The sequence below is a fragment of the Peromyscus maniculatus genome, chromosome 13 (assembly GCF_049852395.1).
Source record: "Peromyscus maniculatus bairdii isolate BWxNUB_F1_BW_parent chromosome 13, HU_Pman_BW_mat_3.1, whole genome shotgun sequence".
NCBI lineage: Eukaryota > Metazoa > Chordata > Mammalia > Rodentia > Cricetidae > Peromyscus > Peromyscus maniculatus.
Genome location: NC_134864.1, coordinates 60,445,870 through 60,470,785, shown reverse-complemented (window position 1 = coordinate 60,470,785; position 24,916 = coordinate 60,445,870). Strand labels below are relative to the sequence as shown.

The window sequence follows — 24,916 nt, the reverse complement described above, 5'->3', positions numbered from 1 at the left end:
GTGTGAAGATCTTATAATGAAACTCATTAATATAACTAATTGATATATGCTAATAAAAACTTCTTATAGTCATGACCTGATTTATTATAATTTTTTTGTGTGCAGTAGTCTAGAACAGAGCCCGAGATAGCTCTGAGGCATGCCTGTAGGAAGTTATGAGACAGACACCACAAAAGGAAGGGGGTGGGGGAACAGGAGGCACCCAAACAAAAAGGCAATTTCATTTTCAATACAGTGCTTAATGTGTGTGTCTCTTCATGAAGGTGATCTGCGAGCTGACTTCGAGGATCAAGGTGCTGCTCTGAAGAGTGTAGAGAGAACATTGCAGGAAAAGGAGAGAATCAGTGTGCCTGACAGAAAGAGGAGGCAGGGGAGGGGAGGGGAGAGGAGGAAGAAAGAGGATGGGGAGGAAGAGGGAAAGGGGGGGAGGAAGAGGAAGGGAGGAAGGCAGGCAGCTGAGAGAGAGCAGGTAAGGGTGGAGTCACCTGTCTACAGAAGGGTAAAGGGATGGCACAGCCGGTCCCGATTTCCCACCCAGTGGAAGAACCATTGACATCTCCCCCACACGAAGCATGCTTTGTCTAGTAAGACAGTCCTGCATTACAACAACAAAGGCCCGGCATTTAGAAGCAAACTTGTTCCGAGTAGCCTACTGAATAATGAATTGGTAAAGGTGGGAATCCTGTTTTCATGTCTCAACTCCGGGACACACACTGTCTGTGCCGTAAGCCGTATATTTGGAGCTAATAAGGAACACACCCCTGAAACGCACCCACACCCACAGACTGTCTGTCGTCTCCCCTCGGCACAGCAAATGAATGAGTGTTTCTACTTATGTGAGACCATCTGCTTTTTTATGAGGTCAGTGCTCGTAGTAGGACCTATAAATCTCATGAGTGTCAGCCATGTTGCCTCATTTCCCTTGTAATGTGAGTTCCCCAGGAGAAGCAATGTTGTGTGGAAGGAGCGGAAAGGGAATAAGTCGGTCGGTGCGCCGGTGAGTGACAGTGCTCCAAGAAGCCAGGCAACGCAGGAAGAAAAATCTCTCCGCTGCTGACAAATCACCGCCCCCCTCCATGCGGAAAGAGAGGCAGCGTGTCTGCCTCCTCTGCATGGCTCCCTGGTTCCTGGGCGACCTCTCAGAAATGCTGTGCTACCTCTGCTGTGGGAGGCTAGGGTGGTCAGCAATCCTGAAGAGCGGGCGGGCTCTGCAGTGGTTAGCCTCCACACAGGCCCACGCCGGCCGCTGTGGCTTCCTCATTCTTTGTTTAGAGTGACCTCGGATGCACTTGGTGAGGAGCCTTTGGGTGTGGTGATGTTTTATTTGTGCTGAAATGTGATATTTTATTTGTATGTTAATAAAACAACAGGTCAGACAGGAAGAAACTCTCTCTGGGGAAGCTACGGTGTGGTGGTACGTTAAGGCTAGTCGTGGCTCTTCGCTATTTCTCCCATCTCGCCAGCTGTTACCCCTGTGTTTGGCTCTGTGGTTCTTATTTAATAAGACTGTTTAGAAATTTGTCTACATTTGGGTGCACGCTTGTCCTCTATTGATTATGAGTTCCCTTAACTGTAGCACAGATTCTAATTGGTCTTAATAATTAAAACCTGGAGTCAGATGTAGGGGTAAGTGCTGAAAGATCAGAGAGACAAAAGAGTGAACCACAGCCACCACCTCTGTTACCTTGACAACTCATCAGCCTGAAAGAGACTGAGTTCCTGTCTCCTCCCGCCTTATATCCCTCCCTCTACCCAGCCATACCACTTCCTGTCTCCACCTCCCTAGTGCTGGAATTAACAGCCTGAGATCTCAAGTGCTGGAATCAAAGATGTGTGCCACCACTGCCTGGCTCTGTTTCTCTTTTAGACTGGATCAATCTTGTGTAGCCCAGGGTGGCCTTGAACTTAGAGATCTGTCTGCCTCTGCCTCCCGAGTGCTAGGATTAAAGGTGTGCGCCACCACTGCCTGGCCTCTATGGCTAACTAGTGGATTAGCTCCACGCTCTGATCTTCAGGCAAGCTTTATTTGTTAGATCACAAACAAAACATCACCACATTTGACTCACAGGTGGGATAATATATTACATGATCACGGTATTTCATAGCTCACTGTTCACACACTGGAATACACTACCTAATGTTCAGAAAATACGTCAACTAGTCAACCAGGTAATTATGTATGCCCTTCTACAGTTGTGCCTTTTACTAAGCATTCATTTGGAACATAAGTCTGCTCACATCATAGTCTGTTTCGTGAGCCCTCCTCCTCAAATCTTGAAACCAATCCTTTCCATCTAGTTTCTCCTAAATTACTGACCGTGCTCAATGGAAGGTCACACTTTGGACCATCTCTCTTACAGAAAAGGTTTAAAAAGTAAAGACACTAATAAACTCAACTGGGCACAGTGGAGGGGGATCCCCTTCCTACTTTTCTGACAGGATGCACTTAAGTGGAGTAACACTGCCCACTTCTGGAAGGTACAGGCATAGACGGCGTAAGTGTCTATAAGTCCATGTCCAGCCATGTCAAAGATTCTTCCACCATTTCCTCTCACTGAAATAAGCCATGGAGCTTGTTTGGTCCACAGCACCACTCATGCCTCTTTGACCAGCACACTGAAGACTGAGTCTCTGATAACTGCATTCGCATCAGCACATTTGACCATACCTAAGAGAGTCTGTCCCCCGAGGCAAGCACTATCACAATATATTGCTACCCCTATTTTCTACAGAGCTCTGCCGAGACTTCTAGGGAGGGTCAGCAGAATTGGAGGTGCTCAGTACCTGGTGTTAAGCAAACACATTCACATGTCCCCTTTCCAGCTCTCGCCATCCTCCTTTCTCAGTGCGTAAACCATGAGTCCAGAAAGACAGTACAGTTACACCCTAAGTCGGCCAGTCACTGGATTAGACGCTGCAATATTTTGGGTTGTGTCAAACCACAGCTCTGAGAAAAACAATCACAGATACTCCTTGTCCTCTAAATACATCTTAAGGCGAGAATTTAAAATACTAAATGATGCCATTTTGTTAAATCTCTGGTGCTGTAAAAAAAAAAAAAATCTACTCCCTCTTAGAGCTCTTGTGTTTCAAAGTCCTGCCCTACTGACCTGTTCCAGGAACCACTGTAAAGACTCGCCTGTAGAATAGACAAGAACAACAGTGCAGTTTCAATGAGGGAGTTTTTGAACTGCATGCAGGGACAACCAGCACAGACTACCAGGTACAGTCTATAGCATCAGAGATGTGTGCCAAAAGTCACCAGTGGAAGTTAATTTTCAAGATGCAGCCCAACCCTAAAGGGTGTGGTCAGGGTCAAGTCCACGAGCAGTCAGAGCTGGGTTGAGCTCTTCGCCTATACACACTGAGTCAACTGAGACGAGTCGTCTATACTTAACAGATCAAGTGGCCTTCATCTCCGGGATGCAGGTGCACAGGGCCTCTCAATAGGCCCAGTACAGGGGGAAGACATGCAGTCCCTGTCTTTCATCAGACCCTGCTTCCCGGAGCTGTTTGCAGCAGTCTTGGGTCATGCATGAGTCTACCTTAGCAGTAAGCAGTCCATAGCACTTCAGGCTTTGGTCCTAGACCAGGGCTGTGCTTGTCTGTGGACCAAGTGTGACCAAGTTTGATAGTATTGTTGGTTGTGGATATGACATGGAAGCCTGAGGCTGGTTCATCCGTGGTGATTCTACATGGAGCCAGTCTATACTTCCTGATCACAGCCTGGTGGTTATAGATGAGAATGTGGGCCTGGGGTCTTATTTCCCTAGAATGAGTCCTGTAGGAATAGACTACATGTTCCACTAGTTCATCAGAACAACACACACCCGACACACATCCAACTGCGGCTCACCCTCTGGTACTCAGACAGTGACCATACACCACCATACACCAGCAGCAGACTCCTGAACAACCTGGACCTGGCTGCCTCCCAGCACTTGAAAGGGAAGTGACTAATGCCTCGGAAGCAGGCAAGCTGCCCATTTCGAGGTTTTGGAATGACAGGTGCAAAGCCAGGTCAGGAAGACGAAGCAAGTCTGTACTCCCCCGATGCCCAGATGACATCATATACCAACAGGCACCAAGGCTCTCAAGAAATGCACTCTCCCACGACAGTCAACGTGAGATTCCAGGAACTGACCAGACAGCCATTGCTGTGGGTGACTGGGGCCGTGATGGAGAGGTTTCACCAGCTGCTTTAAGAAAACTCAATGAGATCCAAGAAAACACAAAAGCAATTCAGTTCTATTACAAAGGAACTTGAAAAAGAGATGAAAGCAATTTATAAAACTCAACCCAAAATCTAATTGAAAATAGAACAAGTCAAATTTAAAATGTGATTGAAGGTATCAAGAGCGGGCTAGGTCTCCCCAAAGAAACATTAGGGAAGGAAGGCGGGAGGAGAAACAAGAAGGGAATGAAGAGGAATGGAGGAAACTTCGGGAACAGTGGGCCTGTGTTCAAATAGCAAAGACTTGGGGTGCTGGGATTTAAAGGGATACTTGAGAATGATAACAGAGTATAAAGTTTATTAAAGGTAAAAAAAAAATGGACAAATATAGAGGAGGATACAAATATTAGGTGCAGGGAGGTTGAAATGTCGTCCAACAGACTGAACTCGAGTGTACCCCACATTAGTGTCAAGTTCTAAAAAGATAACAATGAAGCTCTCCCAGGTGAGTGAGGGAAGGAAATAGCCATGAAGTGTCCTGGTGCACCAGAGACAGCAGCATGAGATTCCCAGACACTGAGGGGAAAAAAAACCTGCCCAAAATACCGTACCCAATCCAAACTATCCTTTCGGAAGGGTGGAGGGATAAAACCATCCCCAGACAAACGGAAACTGTGAGAAGAGATCTCTGCTAGACACATTCTAAAGGAAACCGAACAAAGGCAGCTCATCGGACTTCAGGAGACATTAACACACCGTGAGTGGAAAGCTTAGGAAAGTGTACAGCTAACCGGTGAGGGCAATGACAGGAAAACCCAAGGGTCCCTCGCACGGAGAGAATGTAAGTTCATACAGCCATTATGGGAAACAGACTGGAGATCCCTGGGAAAAGCTCAAAACAGAAGCAACACGTGATCCCACGAATCCACGAAGAACCCATCCAACACTGAAGTCGGCATTCTGAACAGACATCTCCACTCTCACATGCATTGTTGAGCCGGGAAAGGCAAACAGCTGAACATGTATGTAGGTGAACTGAGATCTTGTCATTCGTGACGGTACGCATGATGATGTGTTGGGATCACTATAGTAAGTGAAATGAACCAGGCCCACAAACACAAGCGCTGTGTGCTGTCACTTGTGTGTGGAATCCTAAAAAGGGTGGCCATGTAGAAGTCGAGATTGGACTGGTGGTTACCAGAAGCTGAGGAGAAGAGAGGAGGGGGGGGGTTTGGGGAAGGCTTGACCGATGTACAGTGCACTGGAATAAAGCAGGAGCAAAGGTTTCAGGTATGCTACTGAATAATAACGTGGTTATAGATGATAATAATAAACTGTATTTCAAATAGAAGAAAATAGCTTGGAAAGCTCTCACCATAAAGAAATGATGGGTGTTTAAGGCAATGGAAATCCCTGAACATCCTTGATATGAGGCTGTTCATTTTATGACCCACCTACATGAGGAACAGCCCATTTGAGGCACACCAGAGTGCTCGTCCCGACCCTAGATCATAGGCATCTGAACGACAGAGGCAGAGTGGTGAGGTGATACATTGTGCACCCCAATAAAACTTATCTGGGGATCCGAGGACAGAGTCAGCTACTAGATTAGACATGGAGGTCAGATAGAGATCTCTGTGAGTTCAAGGTCACACTGGGAACAGAGCCATGCAGTGGTGGCACACGCCTTTAATCCCAAAACTTGAGATCTCATGTCTTTGCTTGGGAAGCACACACGCCTTTAATCCCAGGAAGTAATATGGCAGGGCAGAAAAAGATAAATAAAGTGTGAGGAAATAGGAATTCATTGTCTTGAGACTGAGGATTTCGTAGAGATAAGAACATGGCTGACTTGTTCTGTTTCTCTCATACTTCAGCTTTCACTCCAATATCTGGCTCCGTTTTTTTTTCTTTCTTTCTTTTTTAAATTAATAAGACCTTTTAAGATTCATGTTACAGCGTGGAAAAGGAGTCCCCTCCTCTTCCAGAGCCTCGGGTTTACCTGTGCTGCTGGGAGAGGAGTCCCGGCAGAATATGAGCCTGAAGTTTTAAGACAGGCAAGTCTTCACAAACAAAACTGTACTAATAACCAAAACCAAAGAGAAATTTCTAGAATTGCAATGAAAAGTCTTGGAATGAGGAAGGTATTTGGGTTATGTATACAGTGAAAAAAAAACATAAATTACTTAATGTTTGCACATTGGCCATTATATGGATAAGAGACTGAGCTGTCAATCAAGCCTATCATGCTAACCAAAGCAGTGATGTTCTGTTCCTAACCTCTGGAAGTTTGTCATGGAAAAGTCCACCACATGAAGAGTCTTTCCTAGGACTCCTAAGCATGAAGGTGCAACCCTCTTGTACCGAGCCATTAATTCACTGCTTCTACCGCACAGATCATCTCATCAGGCTTCTTGAGAGAATATGGCCACGTGCTTGTCTTCAAAGCTTTGGAGAGTATGCACAAGATCTTCTCTGGGTACTAACATTGAGAACAAGAGCATGCCGAGCAGCTCAGGAAGACAGTGACATCATTCAGGAAATGCTAATGAAGTGTCACCAAAACAAACCACAGTGACCACAAAACCCAAACGTATTCGTTTGTGGATTAGTGCGTGAGCTGTTCACATATTCGAGCTGCACAGTTCCGCATGGCCATAATAACTTCTTCTCTCTTCACTCGTGCCAGCATAGCTTCCCCTTCTAGACACTGAGCAATGTATGCAATTCCTTAGAACTGTGAGATTTTAAAGGATATTTTCATCAAATACCAAAAATAATTTTTTCCAGGAGTGGTGGCGCACGCCTTTAATCCTGGCACTCAGGAGACAGGAGCAAATGGATCTCTGTGAGTTTGAGATCAGCCTGGCAGCAAGTTCCAGGCCAGGGCAACAAAATGAGACTGTGCATATATAAAATATATATAAATAAAATTATATCAATGAGATAAATAGAAATATCTACTTTAAATTTGGGGAAACAATAAAAATTCTAATTAAACCTTTCTTAATGAAATTAATATGCATTATAGTGGCTTTGCATTGTGGTAAGGAAACTATTCGACAGATTATATTTGTGAACTACATTAGAAATGACTCAGCGTTACACAATAATTCACTAATAGCCCTATTAAGTGTAGAATTAATTACATTGTGATTAATTTTACAGCTTGGTTTGTACATATTTGATAATATTATTACAAAATTGAAGCAAGCCTACTAAACAAACCCATGTCCATCTTCCTGATATTCTCCTGTCAAATACATAATTGCCATCAATGAATGATGATCAGTAGTTAGGCCTATAGGCATAACTTTGTAAATTTAAATAATAAATATGTACGTATTGTTATTTCAGGTTAGGACATTTTAGGTGCCGTTCCTCTAGCTTACAGGGTCTTGGATTAAAATATCAACAGAGATGTTTGTGTTCTGCAATAATAAAACAATCACCTTTGTACCCAAATCCTGTACGTGATGTCCTTCAGTGTGACTATGCTTTATTACATGTCTTCTTGGCTCAAGTTCGCCTCTCCAGGATCTATGTGTTTTATGACTTCAGTGCATTTTGTTTGCATTTTTTAGACTCTCTGGATGGACTTCTCTTTGCATTTTTTTTAGCTCCCTGGGAGAGATACTCCTGCCTGAGCAGCCAGCAAGCTTGCTGGTCACTTCCTGTCGCAGTGCATTAGAGAACAGTGAGAGGCCACAGCAGGGAGACAAGGCCAGGATGGACATGGCATCCAGAGCGGGTGCTGGCTTCCTGCCAGAGCCTCTGGTAAAAACCACACCAGCAAACGAAGGCCACTAAGTCAACTCCGTGCAGTGCAGGCCTCCAGAAGAGATCCGGGCAAAGCACCCATTTCTGATCTTCACATTTCCTTCTCCTGAAATTCTAAAAGAATAGCTGAAAAGATAATGTCTATTGTGGGGAGTAATGGCTTATTAGAAACAGTAACTGTTTGCGTGGATTTATTTTTAAATTATTTTGTTTTTATTTCATGTGCATTGGTGTTTTGTCTGCATTTATCTCTGTGTGAGGATGTCGAGTCCCCTGGAACTGGAGTTACAGACAGTTGTGAGCTGCCATGTGGGTGCTGGGAATTGAACTCGGGTCCCCTGGAAGAACAGCCAAGTGCCCTTAACAGCTGAGCTGTCTCTCCCTCCAGTCCTCATGTGGATTTTTTTAAAACAAAAGTCGTACCACTTCTGTTACATAATCACGTTTTCAGAGAATTCTACCTACCTGTAAGACGGTTTTCATCACATCTCTCCATGTTTTATCCACAGCTGTAAACCGCCTGCCTTCTTCCGGCATCTGGGACATGATGTCGGGAGAGCTGAAAATGGGCTCCAGGTAGAGCCAGGTGGCCTGCACCTTCAGCCACTCATCCAGGATCTCCTGCAGCAGCAGCAGCTTGCCCTCCCATTCTCTGTGGGACAAGCACAGTGGTCTCAGACCAGCAAGCCAGGCGGGGTCCCAGACAGCAAAGTTCAAACCCACATCTGTCTGCCAACCACCCATGGAACACTGTTACTCTAATTTCTGCTTCTCTGGCGGCATTCAAAGGGAAATCGCCAGGATTTTTTTTTTTTTTAAGTAGAGCCTGTTTCAGAATAATTATATCAATATTTAAGCTTATAACCAATCATTAAGATAGAGCCTATATTCACAAAATTCCCATCCCTCCAAATGCAATGCGGCATACATGCATAAGAGGTAGTATTTAAATTACAGTAGGTTATCAGCTCATCTCCAAATATCAAAAACTTAAAGACTGAAGTTCCTTTATGTAGAAACATCACTCCAAAATTAACGTTTTTATCACCGCAATTTTAAAATCTCTCTGCATTTTCATCCACCTTTGCAATAACCCTGTACAAAGCATTTCCTTTGCACAAGTCGGGGGGCCAAGATTAGGTGCCAGGCGCCAGTTCCCCCAGCTAACAAAGGACAGAGCCCCCGGATGTGACTGCTGTCCGAGAAATCAAACAAGGAAGAATGCCTTATTAGTCAGTGAGACTTGGAAGGGAAGAGCTTTGCTTGTATATTAACGCCTTACTTATTTACAAGAGATAATCTGTAATTTTCAGTTCTTAACACAAAGAAGTCTAATTGTTCTTCCTGGTTACAGGGTGCTTTCAAATGTCTTTTCAAAATGATTTTCCCCAGCGTTTATCTGTGAATTGGGCATCTGTTTTACTTAAGAAGACAAGAATGCCTCTGCTTTCTTCTGGCGTTTTTATCTTTTTTTTCCTCTAATGCCTTTATGACGCAGAAAAAAAAATCCCACTGCATAAAGCTATCAAGCCGAGTCCCTCAAAAACGACTCTAGGTGGAAGGGGAAGAGCCAACCACAGGGTTTCTGATCATCTCTCAGGTGTGGGGGAACCAGAGGCAGGAACCATCCCGTCAGTTTCCCCTGCCAGTCAAGCACACACCGAATACGGCCGTCTAGTTTAGCTGCCTGTTTCTTAAGGTAAAATCTAAACTGTTCAATACACATTCAAAAAAAAAAAATGAAAACAGTGAGGAGCAGAGTAAGAATTCCACGTATTTAGCTATCTTCTTTTAAGAATGTCTGGTGTCTGTTTTTTTTCATCTGCACTTATTTGCCAGCTATCACGCATAGAAGGTGAAACCACAGTAGGCTGTCTTTGACCTTCTGTTTCCAAATTTGGGAAATGGCATCATCTTAGTGTTACACTTCCCTCTCTTTAAACTATGCTTGGGCACAAAGTTACTTCTAAGGATTAAAAAAAAAAGTAAGATCAGTTTGTTGGCAATAAAAATGAGTATCTGAATGTTATCTAAAGGGATCCGTAATCTTTCAAAACTATGAAGGCTATCATTCCTTACAGTAGACTCCACAGGTTCCTACAACCCTCTTCTGGCCTCCACAGACCATATCTCCTCTCTGTCTCTGTCTCTCTCTTACACACACACACACACACACACACACACACACACACACACACACACAGAGAGAGAGAGAGAGAGAGAGACAGAGACAGAGAGAGAGAGAGACAGAGAGAGAGAACTAGAAATGGAATAATAAATTTAAAAATATTAAATGTGAAATGAAGAATCAGTCCCCAGAAGAACTTTAGATTGAACGCACGTGGCTTGGGTAACGTCATATCAACATGTCATATTATTTTACCTCATTTGCTTTTCATAAGGCTTGATGAAAGGTGATCCTCGCATAGTTTGTGTTTTGATAATATGGTCATCCAGCAACATCTGAATCTCATCCACCGATGACAAAATATGTGTCCCACTCTCTCTGTATGGATGAATGACAAATTCCATTGTGTCCCATTCAGTCATCATCTTATCCATGGCCTTTTCAAGAGAATATTCTTTGCTGGCTGCTTCACTAATGCCTTCAAATCTGTCTAAAAATGGGTCCAGATTCATGTCTATGAAGGAGAAAACGGTAGAGTCGTCGGCTGGCTGCAGGGGGTAGCCAACAATGGCAGACATGGCCTCCCAGTGCCTGGGGCGCAGGCCCGGATTACAGATGACCTGGATGAGAGGGATGTACTGCTTGAATTCCTCCACTCTCGCTCTTATTTTCTTTGTCATTGCGAGCGCATTGGGAGAATCATGGAAGGCCTTCTCCAGCTTATAGAGTCCTCTCCAGTAATTCCCAACGTCGACCTCGACTTGGTCTGGGTTCACCTTGTGGTATGGTCCTTCTGTCCACGCTCTGTGTTTGGTACTAAACTCCACAGCAGTTTCATAGAGACGGAGATAAGGGTTCAGACCATCTTGGATCTTTTTACGTTGAGGATACACTGATGGGATCCAGCCAAAGGCCTCCTCCTCTGCATTAAACTGCTCAATCTGAAAAGAAGGGCATTGAGTAAGTGATTCTGAAAGTGAATGATGTTGAAGGTGTTAATCACCAGCTCTCCCTGAGCCCTAACAGTAAATTCAGTAAGTGTAAGGACTGAGCATTAGTCTAGTTCTTATTTATTTTCTTAAAAAGTTAATTGAATGTATGTATTTATGGTGTACACATGTATGCATCCTGAAATGAGTAGCTCAAGCTAATGGGTACGTGCATTACCTCACCCTGAAAAGCTACTCATTCAGCAGGTTTCAAATACATAATGCATGGCTATTAAATATAACCACCACGCTGTCTAATAAATCTAACCAGCGTATTCCTCCATTTAACTCAGGTTTCCTATCCTTCAATCAATCTCTCCAACCCCTGCTCCCTGGTAACCACTATCGGGCGCTGCTTCTCCAGGCTTGACTCTTTGCAGTCCCATCACACACTGGGTATCTTTCTGTATCTGGTTTATTCACTTACCACATCCCCTCCAGATTAATCCATGTCACAAATGAAATGATTTATGTTTTTTTTTTAAAGATTGAATATCATTTCCTTGTTTCCTTGTGATCATGTTTTGGGGCAGTGTTTTGTTGCATTAGCTTAACAGTCAAATACATTTAAAAATAGAAGGAAGTTTTACCCCCAAAGACATATTGAAGATCTGGCTTCATTCACTGAAAGAATCTAAGTGCTTGGAATAAGAAGATCCCTGTGTTAGATACTGTGGAAAACAGGCAAAAGGTCTGATTCCCAAGAGTTCTTGACTTAGCTCAGGAAAGACATACGTAAGTGGAAATACAAAGAGAAGTCATTCAATACTAATTTAAAGTAAAGAGGAGAAATATTGTAGACCAGTAGCTGCTAACCACACATATAATGTTATGTGTGCACATGTATGTGCTATGCATCAGAAGTGTGCAGAAGCACGCAGACCACAGAGCAGGATGAATGGGAAGAGGCAGAGGAAGCGTTTTCTCTTAGTTAGTCATGGACTATGTGAAGACGTGGACTGCGCAATCTAGTTGGATACATCAGATAATCAGGTGACTTAGGATTTCAGTGACTCTGGTTATAAACCATCTTAAAAGTTTATTTCTACTTTTTTTTAATGTGTATTTGACCTATTTGAGATGATTATAAACTATTTAATCACCTCAGTAGATATTCAGGCCTTTTAATGTTAAGAAAAGTGCAGTTTGTTTTCATCATGAAACAGAATCAAGATTGTATTATGTGTGGCAAAGGATCTAGCTTTCCTCTTCCAGGTTCTTGTAAGAGAGCTGAATCAGACGCAGCAGTGTGTGCGCGCAGCGGCTCAGCGAGAGGCAATGATGGGTCCAATTTTAAAACAGCTGCGCCATCTAAGCAGGCATCTGAATACAAAAACACTAAACCGCAATCAAACACTATTATGCGCCCTTCTCTCAACAGTTACGGTAGAACTGTGATGCAGATGATTAGATGATGCGGTGTGTGATAAACCGGCAGAGATAACTCTATCTTTAAAATAAAAGCTGAGGACCACAGAAACATATTGCCGCCCACGGAGAACCACCCTGCTGCGTCTCCTTGAAGCACGACCAGAAGTTTGAATTGCTTCTGTTATTCTCTTGTTTAATGTAATTCAACTGTTTTAACCCCCACCTTTTTTCCTTTTAAACAGTGTTTCACTTTGTAACCTAGGTTGGCTTCCCACTCGCAATCTTGCTACCTCAACCTCCCGAGTATGGGAGTGAGGCATGTCCTACCATGCCCAGATGGGTCTATTTAAGAGTGACTACTGAATGCAAACACTGCTGTTTCTCTAGGTGGCCGCATCCTTTGGAGATTTTAACTATACCTTGTCTGCTGCGGCATCCAGCTTGCCATTCAGCACCTGAGCCTTTTTCAGGTACCGTTGCACGTCTTGCAGGTCCCCAAATGTGTGAAATTCTTCTGCTTGTTTAGCGTAGCTCTCCAGTTCCTCCACAAACCGCTCACACCGCAACTGATGGGAACAATGCACGTGCTTACTATTCTTACAAAATGAAAACCCCTGGATATCAAGAGAAATCTTCACTATTTGAAAGGCTTATCAAAATTATTATTATTATATTTTTATGACAAAATATAAAGAAAGATAGCCTCAAGAATGACTGGAATCTAAAATATGAAAAAAAATAATTTTAAAATAAGCACACTAAAATTCCTCTAGTCCCCTAGTTTATAAGTTGGCCCTAAACAATGTAAGGAGTTTTGGTTCATTTAAAAACTGTGTTAAAATTATACTCTTTAGTGGGCTGAAAAACTGATGCAAACAAATGACTGAGCATTTGAAAGATTGCTAAGAACCAGGAGAGAGTTAGAAGAAAGGTCTGTTTACTTAAGGGCTATATGAATAACTATATCATTTTCGTAGCATTTGTGAAAAATTGAACTACTTAATTATGCTGTTGCCAAGGTAGCTCTTCAGTTAGCAACACTGAACCAAGCTATCCCAACGCTACTGTTTTTTCCCATGAGCACTCATGACAAGAAATGTGCAAAGCTAATAAATCTAGGTGTGAAATATTAATATTTTAATATCCCAACATAAAACAGATGTGTGTGTGCTTCACAAAAAAAAAAACACTTATAAAACTGTCATTGGTAAGCCATCCCAGATTAAATGATGCTAAAAATATCTATTAATGAAATATCTAAAAGTCAAATCTAGGTTATTCAAAAGTAGGATCTTTTTTTTTTTTTTTTCTATTTCATAGAGGCTAGGTTGGTTTCTGTCCTCGAGTCTCTTGTTTCCCAGTGAATTCATTGCTCTGACTTCATGGGTGAGGGAAAAGAAGAAGATTGCATCAATATTATATGTAGATTATTGAAAAAGGACACTTTAAAATCAAGTAGGGATAATTCTGGGCCACCAAAGAATTTTCTAAGAGTCAATTATTTTATGATTTAAGTATCTAATATTCATTTTCATGTTTTCCACACTCATAATGTTGGAAATAGCCTAGTCGTAAAAGAGAAATAGTAACAAGAGTTTAAAAATAAACTATTTTAAGGCTATGAATGACTCTCCAAGTAACATAATCTATGAACTGCATCTTCTTGGGTGTGGTAGAAAAACAGGTAGCTTGGGATCAAAGAACATCTGGACTGGATGACCTAAGTCAATCTTAAGAATTTTAGTTTCTTTTATAAAACGAAACTGAAAAATTTAGGTAATTCATTCATAAAACTCTGTGGAGTGCTCATAGCCCTCTGAAAGCTGTGGTTTAAATGTGCCCCACATTCATGCGTTGGAAATAAACATGGTGAGAAATGGAACCCTAAGAGTGAGCAGGGCCTGAGGTGCTGGCCTCACATGCGAAGTGATTTCCGCTGTCCTGGAAGTGAGTTAACGCGAGATTGGCTCCGAGGAAAGGGGTGGGTTTGGCCACTTCCTCTCCCCCTCTCCTCTCTGTTGTTCTCTTGCTTACAAATGTGCCCCATAATCTCTCGCCTTCCATTACGGCCAAGGGATGAATCGGTGTGAGGTCTTTAGCAGATGCCGCTCTCTTGAATTTGGACTTCGCGGGCACCAGAAATGTAATTAATAAACTTCTCTTTATAAATTACCCAGTCACACATCTCCTAACAGCACGAACTGGGCTGAGACACTGTGGGTCAGTCACTGTGCTAGCCAGTGGGATAAACATAGAGAATAAATAAAAACGAGACTCTCGGGAGCTGACCATCTAGTGGCAGACAGAACTGAAAGTCATAGTCTTGATGGGGACATTAGTCTAGCGGCAGTGTGTAAAAGAACAACAGAGAATCTCCCTGAGGTCTAGAAGGTGTCTCATAAAAACCAGCTGGGTGTGACTGGTGTGGCCGGGGCAGTGTGCTGCAGAGTGCAGAGATAACATACTAAACATGAGAGATGCACAGAGCAGAGAACTAGAAGGTTCTTGGAGTTAACAAAATCAGGAGTGTACCAAAAAGCAGGAAACTGGGCTAGACAGTAGGCAGAGGTAAGCCACAAACCTTCTACCAGAAAAAAATGTCCGGTCAGGGCACTGAGTGATTATGAATATAAAGAAGCATGTCATCAAGGGAATCTTGATGTTGACGCAATAAGAAATAAATAAAAAAAGCCGGGCGGTGGTGGCACACACCTTTAATCCCAGCACTTGGGAGGCAGAGCCAGGCGGATCTCTGTGAGTTCGAGGCCAGCCTGGGCTACCAAGTGAGTTCCAGGAAAGGCGCAAAGCTACACAGAGAAACCCTGTCTCGAAAAACCAATAAATAAATAGATAAATAAATAATAGTAAACCAACCAAATCAAACCAAAAAAAAAAAAAAAAAAACCCTGAAGTTAGTACCATAAATGGCACAAAATAAACACTGTTTTATTAATGGTCACTTGTGAGCAACATTTTCTTCATACTACCTCTAAAATTCAAAACTGAGCCCACGTCAATCAATGCACTGTTGAGCCACTCCTGAATCATCCATTAGAAAAGAAAAGATCCAATCTTCTACTGAGATGACAGGGAGAAAGCTACAATGTGTGGCCTGGGTAACAAAGGAGCCTATAATACTGTGTTCAAGTCCAAACATTTCTAGAAGACGAGAGTAATTTGAAAAAATCTACAGTACCAACCTTAAGGCCTTCTTGATACTGTTCTGTTTTATCTTTAATGATTTTCCTGTGCTCGTCAAAAACTTCGCCCATTCTGGCATACCACTGGAAAACGCTGTTGTTCAGCCTGATGTCCGCAGGTGAGAAGTTCACACACTCGATGAGGAAGGCCAGGCAGTTTTTAGAATCCACCAGTCTCTGTCCCAGCTCCACCATGTCCGTCATCTCCACTTTCTGAATGTGAGCCTGGGGGCAAGCAAAGGTTACAGACAGCATCGTGAGGACACACAGCACCGCAGAATGTGGCTCCAAACTCGGGAGCCCAGCACCACGGACTTCTCACCACCCCAACCCTGTCACTACAGCAACAGAAAGAAAAAAAAATGTGAGAAGATACTTAACAATACATTAAAAGAAAAAAAAATCAGTGCAAGACCAAGGAGGAGGCCGTGCATCCCTGGAAGATAAAAGCAGACGTGCCTGCCTGCGTGATTTCATTTCTTCTTACAGTGCTTTGGGGCACCAGAAATTTGCCCGACACGTGTTCCGGGTGCTGGCAAAGAAGCGGCCATGAAGCCTACCGGGCTTTTACCCTCATGGAGTTTGCAATCTAATTAGAGAGATGCTGGTTAGCCAAATAAGTGAAAATTGGGGTTCTCAGCATGGACAGTGCTCCCACGAGAGGCCCCCTGCTGCTGCTGCTGCTGCCGCTTGCACCATGGCACCCATAGTTCGGAGCCAGCCAGCCAGGAGCAGGAGCTCTCAGAGGCCATGGGCCACGGCAGGCAGGAAGGGGCAAGCAGAGGGAGCATGGGGCCCCCGTGGCGTGAGGGAACTGGTGTGAGGGTCCGAAGAGATGCCAGGGGCACCAATCTAGAATGTTGATTTTGTAAGATTTAGTCTTATTTTTAATTATGTATATGCATGAGTGTGGGGGAAGATTGAAGTCACATAGTACGGGTGCCCGTAGAGTCCAGAAAAGAGCCTCTGATCCTCCGGAGTCAGAGTCTCTGGTGGTTGCAAGCACCCCACAGTGAGTGCTGGGAACAAAACTCGGGTCCTCTCCGTTCTTAAGAGCTGAGCCGTCTTCCCAGTCCCAGGAAAATGGTTTTAAATTAAGTCAGATCCCATAGGACCTCCTGGGCTCTAGTCAGTTGCCCAGGTCAACTGAAGGAAGAAAGATTGCTCCTAGTTCCGGTTTATCACAAAACTAGCTAGCGTGCTTGCATGGGGGAAACGCTGATTAAGTGGTAGGGATTGCAGAGTCAGTCTAGGATGTATGGCTATAAAGTAAAAACACACAACCAACAATGTCACAACACACACGCAACAGATTGATTTAGAAACTATAGTTTTCACAGGCAATTAATGTCTTGTCAAAATACATATTTTTAAATTTAGAAATTATTTATCATTCATGACTAATTTATGTATTGACTAAACTTACCAACTTGTTTGCTCTTATTGGAATGAACTTTTTAAAGTGCAGAGGTGCTTTAAATACAAAGTAATGAATTTTATTTGCTAATTTTGTTAAAGATTATTATATGCAATAGAAACTAATATTGAATAATCCTAAATCTTTCTACAGGAATTTTCCTCTAACAAGAAAGAAACATGACACAGCAATTATCTATACAATTACCAACCAAAAAATTATTTGATGACTGATAATAGCCAACAAAATATGAAAGTGTCCCCTTGAAGTCTATTAGCCTGGGAATGTGTTCACACACTCAGAACTCCTGCCCAAACACAGACAACTTTAAAGAAAATAAAAATCTCTGAGTAAACCTAAAAATAAATGTAAAATTTAGTTCCAATAATTTTAATAAATTTTGTTTGTTTAAACAATAACTGGAAGAATTTGTACACATAACCATTCTAATTCTTTTTATAATTTCTGTTTATACAGAGTTTTGAACGATTTCACATGTTTCCAAGTTCAGTCAAATATCTAAAACTAAAGGTAAATGGTTCTAGTTGGATTTGGGGAAGTATAGAAAATGAAAAAAAAAAAAAACAAAGAATCTCATAAAAGTTAAATGTTATAAGAACAGAAAGAGCATAAAATGGGGCGGTTATTAGTTACTTTATAGGTAGAGTTAAAAAAAACAAACAAACAAACAAACAGAAGCAACTGGCAAATTAACCAATGGGAAATGGAAAGATTTGATGCTGGGAACATTTCAGCTGACCATCACAGTCAGTGCACCGCAAAGCGCAGCCTTTTCAGAAACAGAAGAAAACGCTGCTGAAGGATTGAATATCTGCTGATTAAAATGAGTGAGTGTACACGTGCATCTCAGGTTACCCTGACCAGTCCTGGCCAACGTGTGCTAGCTCGCTGATAATTGTAACATTGTTCTCAAGACCACCTGGCAGAGGACTGCGTCATCACTCGGATACTTTCGGCATCCCGTGGCCCCTTGCGTCCCCTCGCTCTGACCTGGTTTGGTCAGTGAGTCATTAGCTAAGGTGACAGCTACAGAAATGCATGTAGACAGCAGGCGTGCGTGAGCGTCTGCCCTGCCAGGGGAACCTGTGCGGGGACCCGCTGGAGCTTGAGAGACAAATGGAGCAGAGTCCATTGCCCGAGAACATTTACACCAGTCAGCTCAACGGAGAGCCCGCCGGCTGAGAAAACTGCGTGTATTGTAACGGGTGGCCCAATAGTGACCACGCAGAGGCCAGCAAGTTCGTGAATGAGACAGATGAGACACATGCTGAGGCTTGGAAGCCTCTGTCTTAACTTTCAGCGGGACCTGCTTCCCTGCGCTCTTGTGACAGTTCCGCTCACAGAGACCCAGACTCGTCAGCGATACCTTCATCTCCATGAGCTCGGCTGTGTTCGGAGGCGTGCTCAGGGCCTTCTCAGCGATCTTCTCAAACTCGTCACATAATCTGAAACAGCAGACAAAATCCGTCTTACAGATTTGTGATTTAATTTCACTCCAACACGTATCTATTATTTAATGCTCTGTTGCATGAAAAACAGGTTGTGATTTATCTATACGACATCTAATGAATTAAATACAAATTCGTGTTCACGTACTTATTTGCTCAATATAAATTAATGACCACCTGTCATATTCCAAGCTACAGTATTAAATGACGGAGACGTAAAAATGAACACGATTTTATAATGACCCCCACACAGTTCACAGTCTGACGCCTGAGACAGTTCCTTCAAGGAGCGGTTCCCATGCTCAGCCCACTGAGATGGTAAAGAGGGAGGGGGTAATTAACTCTACTTATAGGGAATAATTTTTTTTTAAAAAGACCTGTTGCCCAGAAATGACTGGCATACTCCAATATTTCCTACTGAATGATAAAAATAATGAACAAACTTGGGACTGGGAAGAAAGAAAAAGGTTCAGAGGTAAGGGACTCCAGGAAAAAAAAAATTCTTCACAAAAACTGGCTGTGGAGGGAAGGAAGAGCCCGTGGACCACACTGAGCTGAAGGTGGGATGGGAGATGGGTGAGCCCTTTGAATGTTTGCAAACCTCAGTGGCAGACTCAACAGAGACAGACGGGTGTGTCCTGTCCACTAAGGGATACAGGTAGAGGCCGTGGGGAGGGACTGGTAGGCAGAGAGAGAGGTGTGAGACCTCTGTGGTGCAGCTGAGTGATCCCCACCAAGACACCTGCAACAGCTTTGATGCGCCCTCTGCACACCCAGTGAGTGTGACGTCATTAAAAATAACGGGGGAAGAAGGGAGAGCTGCCGTAGGCTCAGAGGGTCGTGAGGAGAGGACAGCAACAGAATTCAAGCAAAGGCTTCACCCAGCACAAAATGCTCGACATTTCCGCCCTTCCTCAGTACTTCAGAGGGACCAGTGCTTTAAGATAAAAATGCAGCGTGGTTCCTGGAGATGCCTCACAAACCCCACCTCTTCTTCGGGTGCCTCCCTCTGCAGCCCCCCCACCCCCCCCCCACCCCCCCGCTCCTCACTACGGAAGCAAGGCAACTGGCTTTTTCCTGGTGGATAGCAACACCAATGACCTGCTTGCTGTCTGTTACAGACTCCCTTTCTATCTGGGATAATTTGCCCACGCCTCTCTCCTGGCAGACTCATCCTTAAAATGGAATTCCTACTCCACTTTGTATGTGTATGTTTTTATTTAAAAAAAAAAAAAGATTTTCTTTCCTTTTACATACCAACCTATTCCTCCTCCCTCCTCTTCTCCCGCTTCCCCCCCCCATCCCACCCCCATCCCCTCCTCATAGAGAGTAAGGACTTCCTCGGGGAGTCAATACAGGCTGTTATACTGTATTGATATAGACCTAGCCCCTCCCTCCTGCATCACAGATGAGTAAGGCATTGAGCCACAGGGAATAGGGTCTAAAAAGCCAGTGTGTGTACCCGGGGTAAGTCCTGGTCCCATTGCCAGGGGACCCACAAACATATCAAGGCACGCAACTTTCACCCACATAGTTGGGTCCCATGCAGGCTCCCCAGCTGTCAGTCCAGAGTCCATGAGCTCCCATTAGCTTGGGCCAGCTGTTTCTGTGGTTTTTCCCATCATGATGCTGACCCTCCTTGCTCTTATGATCCTTCCTCCTCTTCAACATCTTCGCAGCCCTCCCTCGCTGCCTCCTCTCCTCCCGGCACCACATTGAGAAGGCAGTTTGTATCGTCCCCCGCTCTACCTTCCAGGCTGAGTGCGGCACTTCCTACATGCTATTGCAATGCACTTCATCTCCATTTCTGCACTGTAACTTCTCTCGGTGTATTTCATTCATAACTTAACCCTAGTCTCACGTGTAGCACAGGTTAGGTAAATGAAGCTTCCTTCAGACTTCTACACAATTGCTAATGATCTTGTTTTTCTCTGATATCAGAGTTGTAAGAAATGTTCTGTGAGGCAGGTAGGGTGACTCACATCTCCAATCCCACTAGGATAGTGAGAGATGAGTATTTGGGAGTACCATGGTTTGCAGGCCAGCACAGGGACTTAGTGACATCCTGCCCTCAAAAGCATTACAAGGAAAGTCCTGGTTATTTCTGCTTTCCACCTCGTAACGTATTAGAAGCGAGGTTCCCTGTTTGAGGAGGAGTTACACTAGTTGTGTTTCTTGGCTTAGATAAGAGGGCATTCAGCGTTACACTCACTGGTGTTCTCTGAGTTTAGACTAACCAGCTTCCCTACCCCCACACCCTGTTTAGTCAACAAATAACTGTCCAGTTAAGATAACAGCTCATCAAAGCCTTGAAGAATAATGATAATTTGACCAAGTTCCAAATCTGACAAGTCCTTAAAAATCCACCCATAGCTCCTAAGTAAATAAATCTGCTTTGAAAACTAACTTATATGTTGATTACAGACATTTTAAAATATGAAATCAATGTCCACCTGACTTGTGCAAAAGAATGAAAACATGTTTTAATGCTACAATTAATGGACAATTGGGAAGGCACATTTGTGAGAGAAATCATCATGACAATCACATCACAAAATGTCACTCCATGTAGAAGTACGTTTAGCATAATCCTTTCTTCTGAATCCCTCGTGACACCGTTCTGGTCCGCTGCTGTAGTTGAGTGACACAATGAAATGACCCGCTCCTAAAACACACACAGAAGCAGTGGCGCTCACTCCATACCTTGTGTTCACTTCCTGGTGATCACGGAACATCTTAGCTATCAGTCTGCCACAGATGACATCGGCTCGCTTCACCAAAGCTCGGATCAGTTCCTCACAATGCATCTCAAACATTCCCAAACGAACCGTCTGCAGGGTGATAAAGACTTAATAGACACGAACAGGAACAAGAATAAGTAAGAGATTCTCTTAATTCTCTTAATTCTCCCATTCTCTGGATACCAGTTTGTGGTTAAGTTTTGAGTTTTGGGGGTTTGGTTTTTGGTTTTTTGAGTTGTTGGGCCAGGCATGCTGGTTCAGGTCTATAATCCCATGTGTGTGGGAGGTAGAATTGGGACTGAGTGAGTTTGAGGGCAGCCTGGGCTACACAGTGAGTTCCAGGCCAACCTAGGCTAGACGCATTATCCTGTCCCAAAAACAAACAACAGAAGACAACCACAAATTCCCATGGGCAGTTTCTGATACCTATTCCCTGCTCTTTGTACTTTACAAATACCTTGTGAGTAAATAAGCTTGAAGTTGGTTATCTTGGAATCCAGAAGAAGAAGAATAGATTTTAAAAGTTCAGGAAATTAGGCTACTGCCAAATCAGTAAAAATGGACTTCATTTATTTTCCTTTTGTTTTGTTTCCCTTTGTTTGTTTTTAGACATTGTCTTACTTTATGGTCCAGACTGGCTGACGGTGAACTTGTGGTCCTCCTGCCTCTTGAGTGCTGGCATTACAGGTGCATACCATCACATTCAGCAGTAGGATGGGTTCCAAGTATTTTATCTGTTCTATGTTTAAATATAATACATGGGCATGGTAGAGAATTGGGAAAAAAACTGTTTTTTTGATAACAAGGCTAAGGGAGGATGTTTAAGTCCTTAGTATCCTCAGGAATGGAAGTAAGCTCATTTTGGGGTCATCGCTGTGGTTTCCAAATGATTCCTTAGCATGCAGTTTAAAAGTCAGGTTCTTGGAACGGGGAGGAGGGGCGGTACATGGCATAGGTCAGCAAGCAGTGCTGGCATCTCGGGCACTGGGGCACAGGATCTGCATGTGTCCCGGCTGCTCTGCACCGAGGCTTGTGCCACGCCTGGCACATGCCACCTGTTCTGCCCGTCAGTCCCTGTTGACAAGCACTCGGAATTTTTCCCTGTGGGTTTTAACCTTAGATGTTGATACAGCTGAGAAACGATCGTGCGATTCAGTTAGGAGCCACAGAGGAAAGGGCCACTTACCTTTCGAGACGTATACTGTATGTCTTCTATTAGTTTCTGGTATTTGCGAATTTCCTCTATTAGTTTCTCATAACTCTGATTTTGTAGCAGGAACTCGTCAACATCGTGCTCGGCTTTCCTGGTGATCAAGAACTGATACTTGTCGTAGAGTTTGAGGTGCTCGATGGGCGCCACACTCTCTCTTATTACCACCTCCTTAATCTTTTCTTTATGAGCGTCTATAATTTCACTCAGAATTATGGGCTTCAAGGTTGTTGGCCTAGATTTACTTTCCTAACCAGAGGAGGAAAACAATGTTACTTTAAGTACCTTTAGTTAAACTAGCCCTATGATACTATCTTTGCAAAAGTGTCAATCTTATTATATCGTCTTTTTTATTCATAAGTGTCTGTGATTTACTAGTCTCCAATCAATAGAAATATATTCAGTCTAACTCAAAGAGTGTTGTAAAATGGAGATTGTGTGTAATTTTCATTGTCCTTAAAGGCTAGCTGTTTGTGTTCTCTTTTCAGTATAGTTGGGAGAGTGGTTGTTGGAAAATACATGTGAAATAAGACCTAGGGCACAAAAGCACAAAGCCCACAGGTAGTTGTGCTAGCGTTCTAAGGCTGGCCTTGGCCTGCACTCTCAAAAAGAAAATGCTCATAGAGTCACACTGTCACACTCCACAATCATAGAACCTATCCACAAGGTGGAGAGAAAGATTGCCATTCACTAGTGACCTTTAATGTTGATCTTTGATTGCCAAATTCCTATTCTGCTACCACAGTTAGGGTAAGAGCGAGAGAGAATGTGTGAGACAACAATTTTAAACAAGCAGATAAATCTCAACAGCTTGACTCCTTCCCCTTGCAAATAAGAGAAGACTGTTAACGTAGTTTATAATCTGCACAGTCACTCTTGGAAACATCTGTACTCTGACATCCAGAAGGACAGATTTTTAAACTTGCAATGAACAGAAATCCTAGTCTGTAGTGAGTATTCTATGATGTTGAAATTGATCACACTGATTTAGTAATCCATGAGTATTTGTCTGCTATGCCCCCTAATGGGCACTTCAGAAGATGATCTGTCTTAAAGCTAGATTGCTCACAGGGACACTCCCAAATGCTGCTGCCTCTACAGGTCCCTCATTCCTGGACTCAACTGACTCTCGGTGTTGTCTCTTCTACGAAACAGCTTTAAGAATAATGCAGTCCATACAACAGGCTGTGTGCTACGTGGATTTATGGGTTCCCATGTAAAGGTCATTAAGACTCATCATAAAATGTTTCTTACATTTTTAGCAGCTTATCTAATTTCTAAAATACAGCTATCTTTCTAGACATAATTGGATTCTCAGACTTGAGAAGTACCTTAGAAAGTTTCTAATATTAAATTTAATTAGTGCCCATTGAGAGTTAAGAAAAATGATATTTTGTGCAATACCTCGGGTGTTCAAAGAATATCAAACAGATCATGAGGCAGTTATGAGTCTGGGCTCAGGGTACATTAGCCCTTACCAGATTTGCCTTCCATGGGAAATAAAGGTGTATTTTAATCTAGTTTCCATTCCTATCAAATATAATAATGAAGATCAATATGAATCTGCTTCTGCACTTACTGCTGAAGGTCATTGAGACTCTCTATGTAATTATTTTATATTTCAAAGTAGTTTTATAATTGATTTTCAAATCTGGCTGGTCCTCAAATTACCTATAGCTATCTAGGGATGGTCATTATGATGAACCCCAGAATTTTTATTTTTAAAATGTGACCAAGTAAAATGTGACAAAACCATTACTCCACATACAATGCCCTCATGCAAGTTCTATTTCTTAAAATCTGATGTCAGAGCAAATATCATTCTCTTCTTGAAAAGTCTAAATTATTATGCATTTTTTCATACTTATTTAAACTCATCATATATCCTCTTTACTCGGTTGGGTCTAAGCAGCTGCAGAACTGGCTGGTAAGAGAGATTTGTTCTAACCATGGGCCAGGCAGGACTGGAGAAAACTTCAGTTACAGAGTCATGCTTTATAATCATAAAGTCATAGCAACAGAATTCATTTGGATAATTATAATCAGTACTTAGAGCTGGATAATTCTTATCTTACTAACTTGCTTATATCAATGCGTTTCATAAGCTACCTTGACATTTCCCATTTTTGAAAAACAGGTAAAGTATTAGAAATGAATGTGATAAATGAGTTGGGGTTGTGCAAAGGTAAAGCAAACAGTGAATTCTGACAGACTTGAAAACGGAGCAATATGAAGAACTGGTAAGCAGAAAACAACTATTTCGGAATACATAAATATGTTGGATAATTATTAAATTTACCTCTTCCAATGCATGGCCGAGGGATCAAAGGATAAAGGCAGAGTCTACAGGGCCAAGATGGGAGAAATTCAGTTCAGAGATGTCACAAGTGTGCAGGTGCCTGCAAACGTCACTCATCTCTGAGGTTATGCTCGGCTC

The 24,916-nt window shown here is 42.9% G+C and overlaps 1 protein-coding gene across 1 annotated transcript in view; it reads right to left on the bottom strand.

The window, feature by feature from the left end:
- Positions 1-24,916, bottom strand: part of Dnah7 (dynein axonemal heavy chain 7) — a 257,387-nt gene that overhangs the window by 179,985 nt on the left and 52,486 nt on the right. Inside the window, exons 13-19 of the mRNA XM_042259698.2 lie at positions 22,456-22,728; positions 21,232-21,359; positions 18,447-18,525; positions 15,643-15,867; positions 12,862-13,008; positions 10,338-11,023; positions 8,420-8,606 (exon numbers count right to left, since the gene is read on the bottom strand). Of these exons, the coding sequence (XP_042115632.2) occupies positions 8,420-8,606; positions 10,338-11,023; positions 12,862-13,008; positions 15,643-15,867; positions 18,447-18,525; positions 21,232-21,359; positions 22,456-22,728 (1,725 nt within the window). The remainder of the gene's footprint in view (positions 1-8,419; positions 8,607-10,337; positions 11,024-12,861; positions 13,009-15,642; positions 15,868-18,446; positions 18,526-21,231; positions 21,360-22,455; positions 22,729-24,916) is intronic.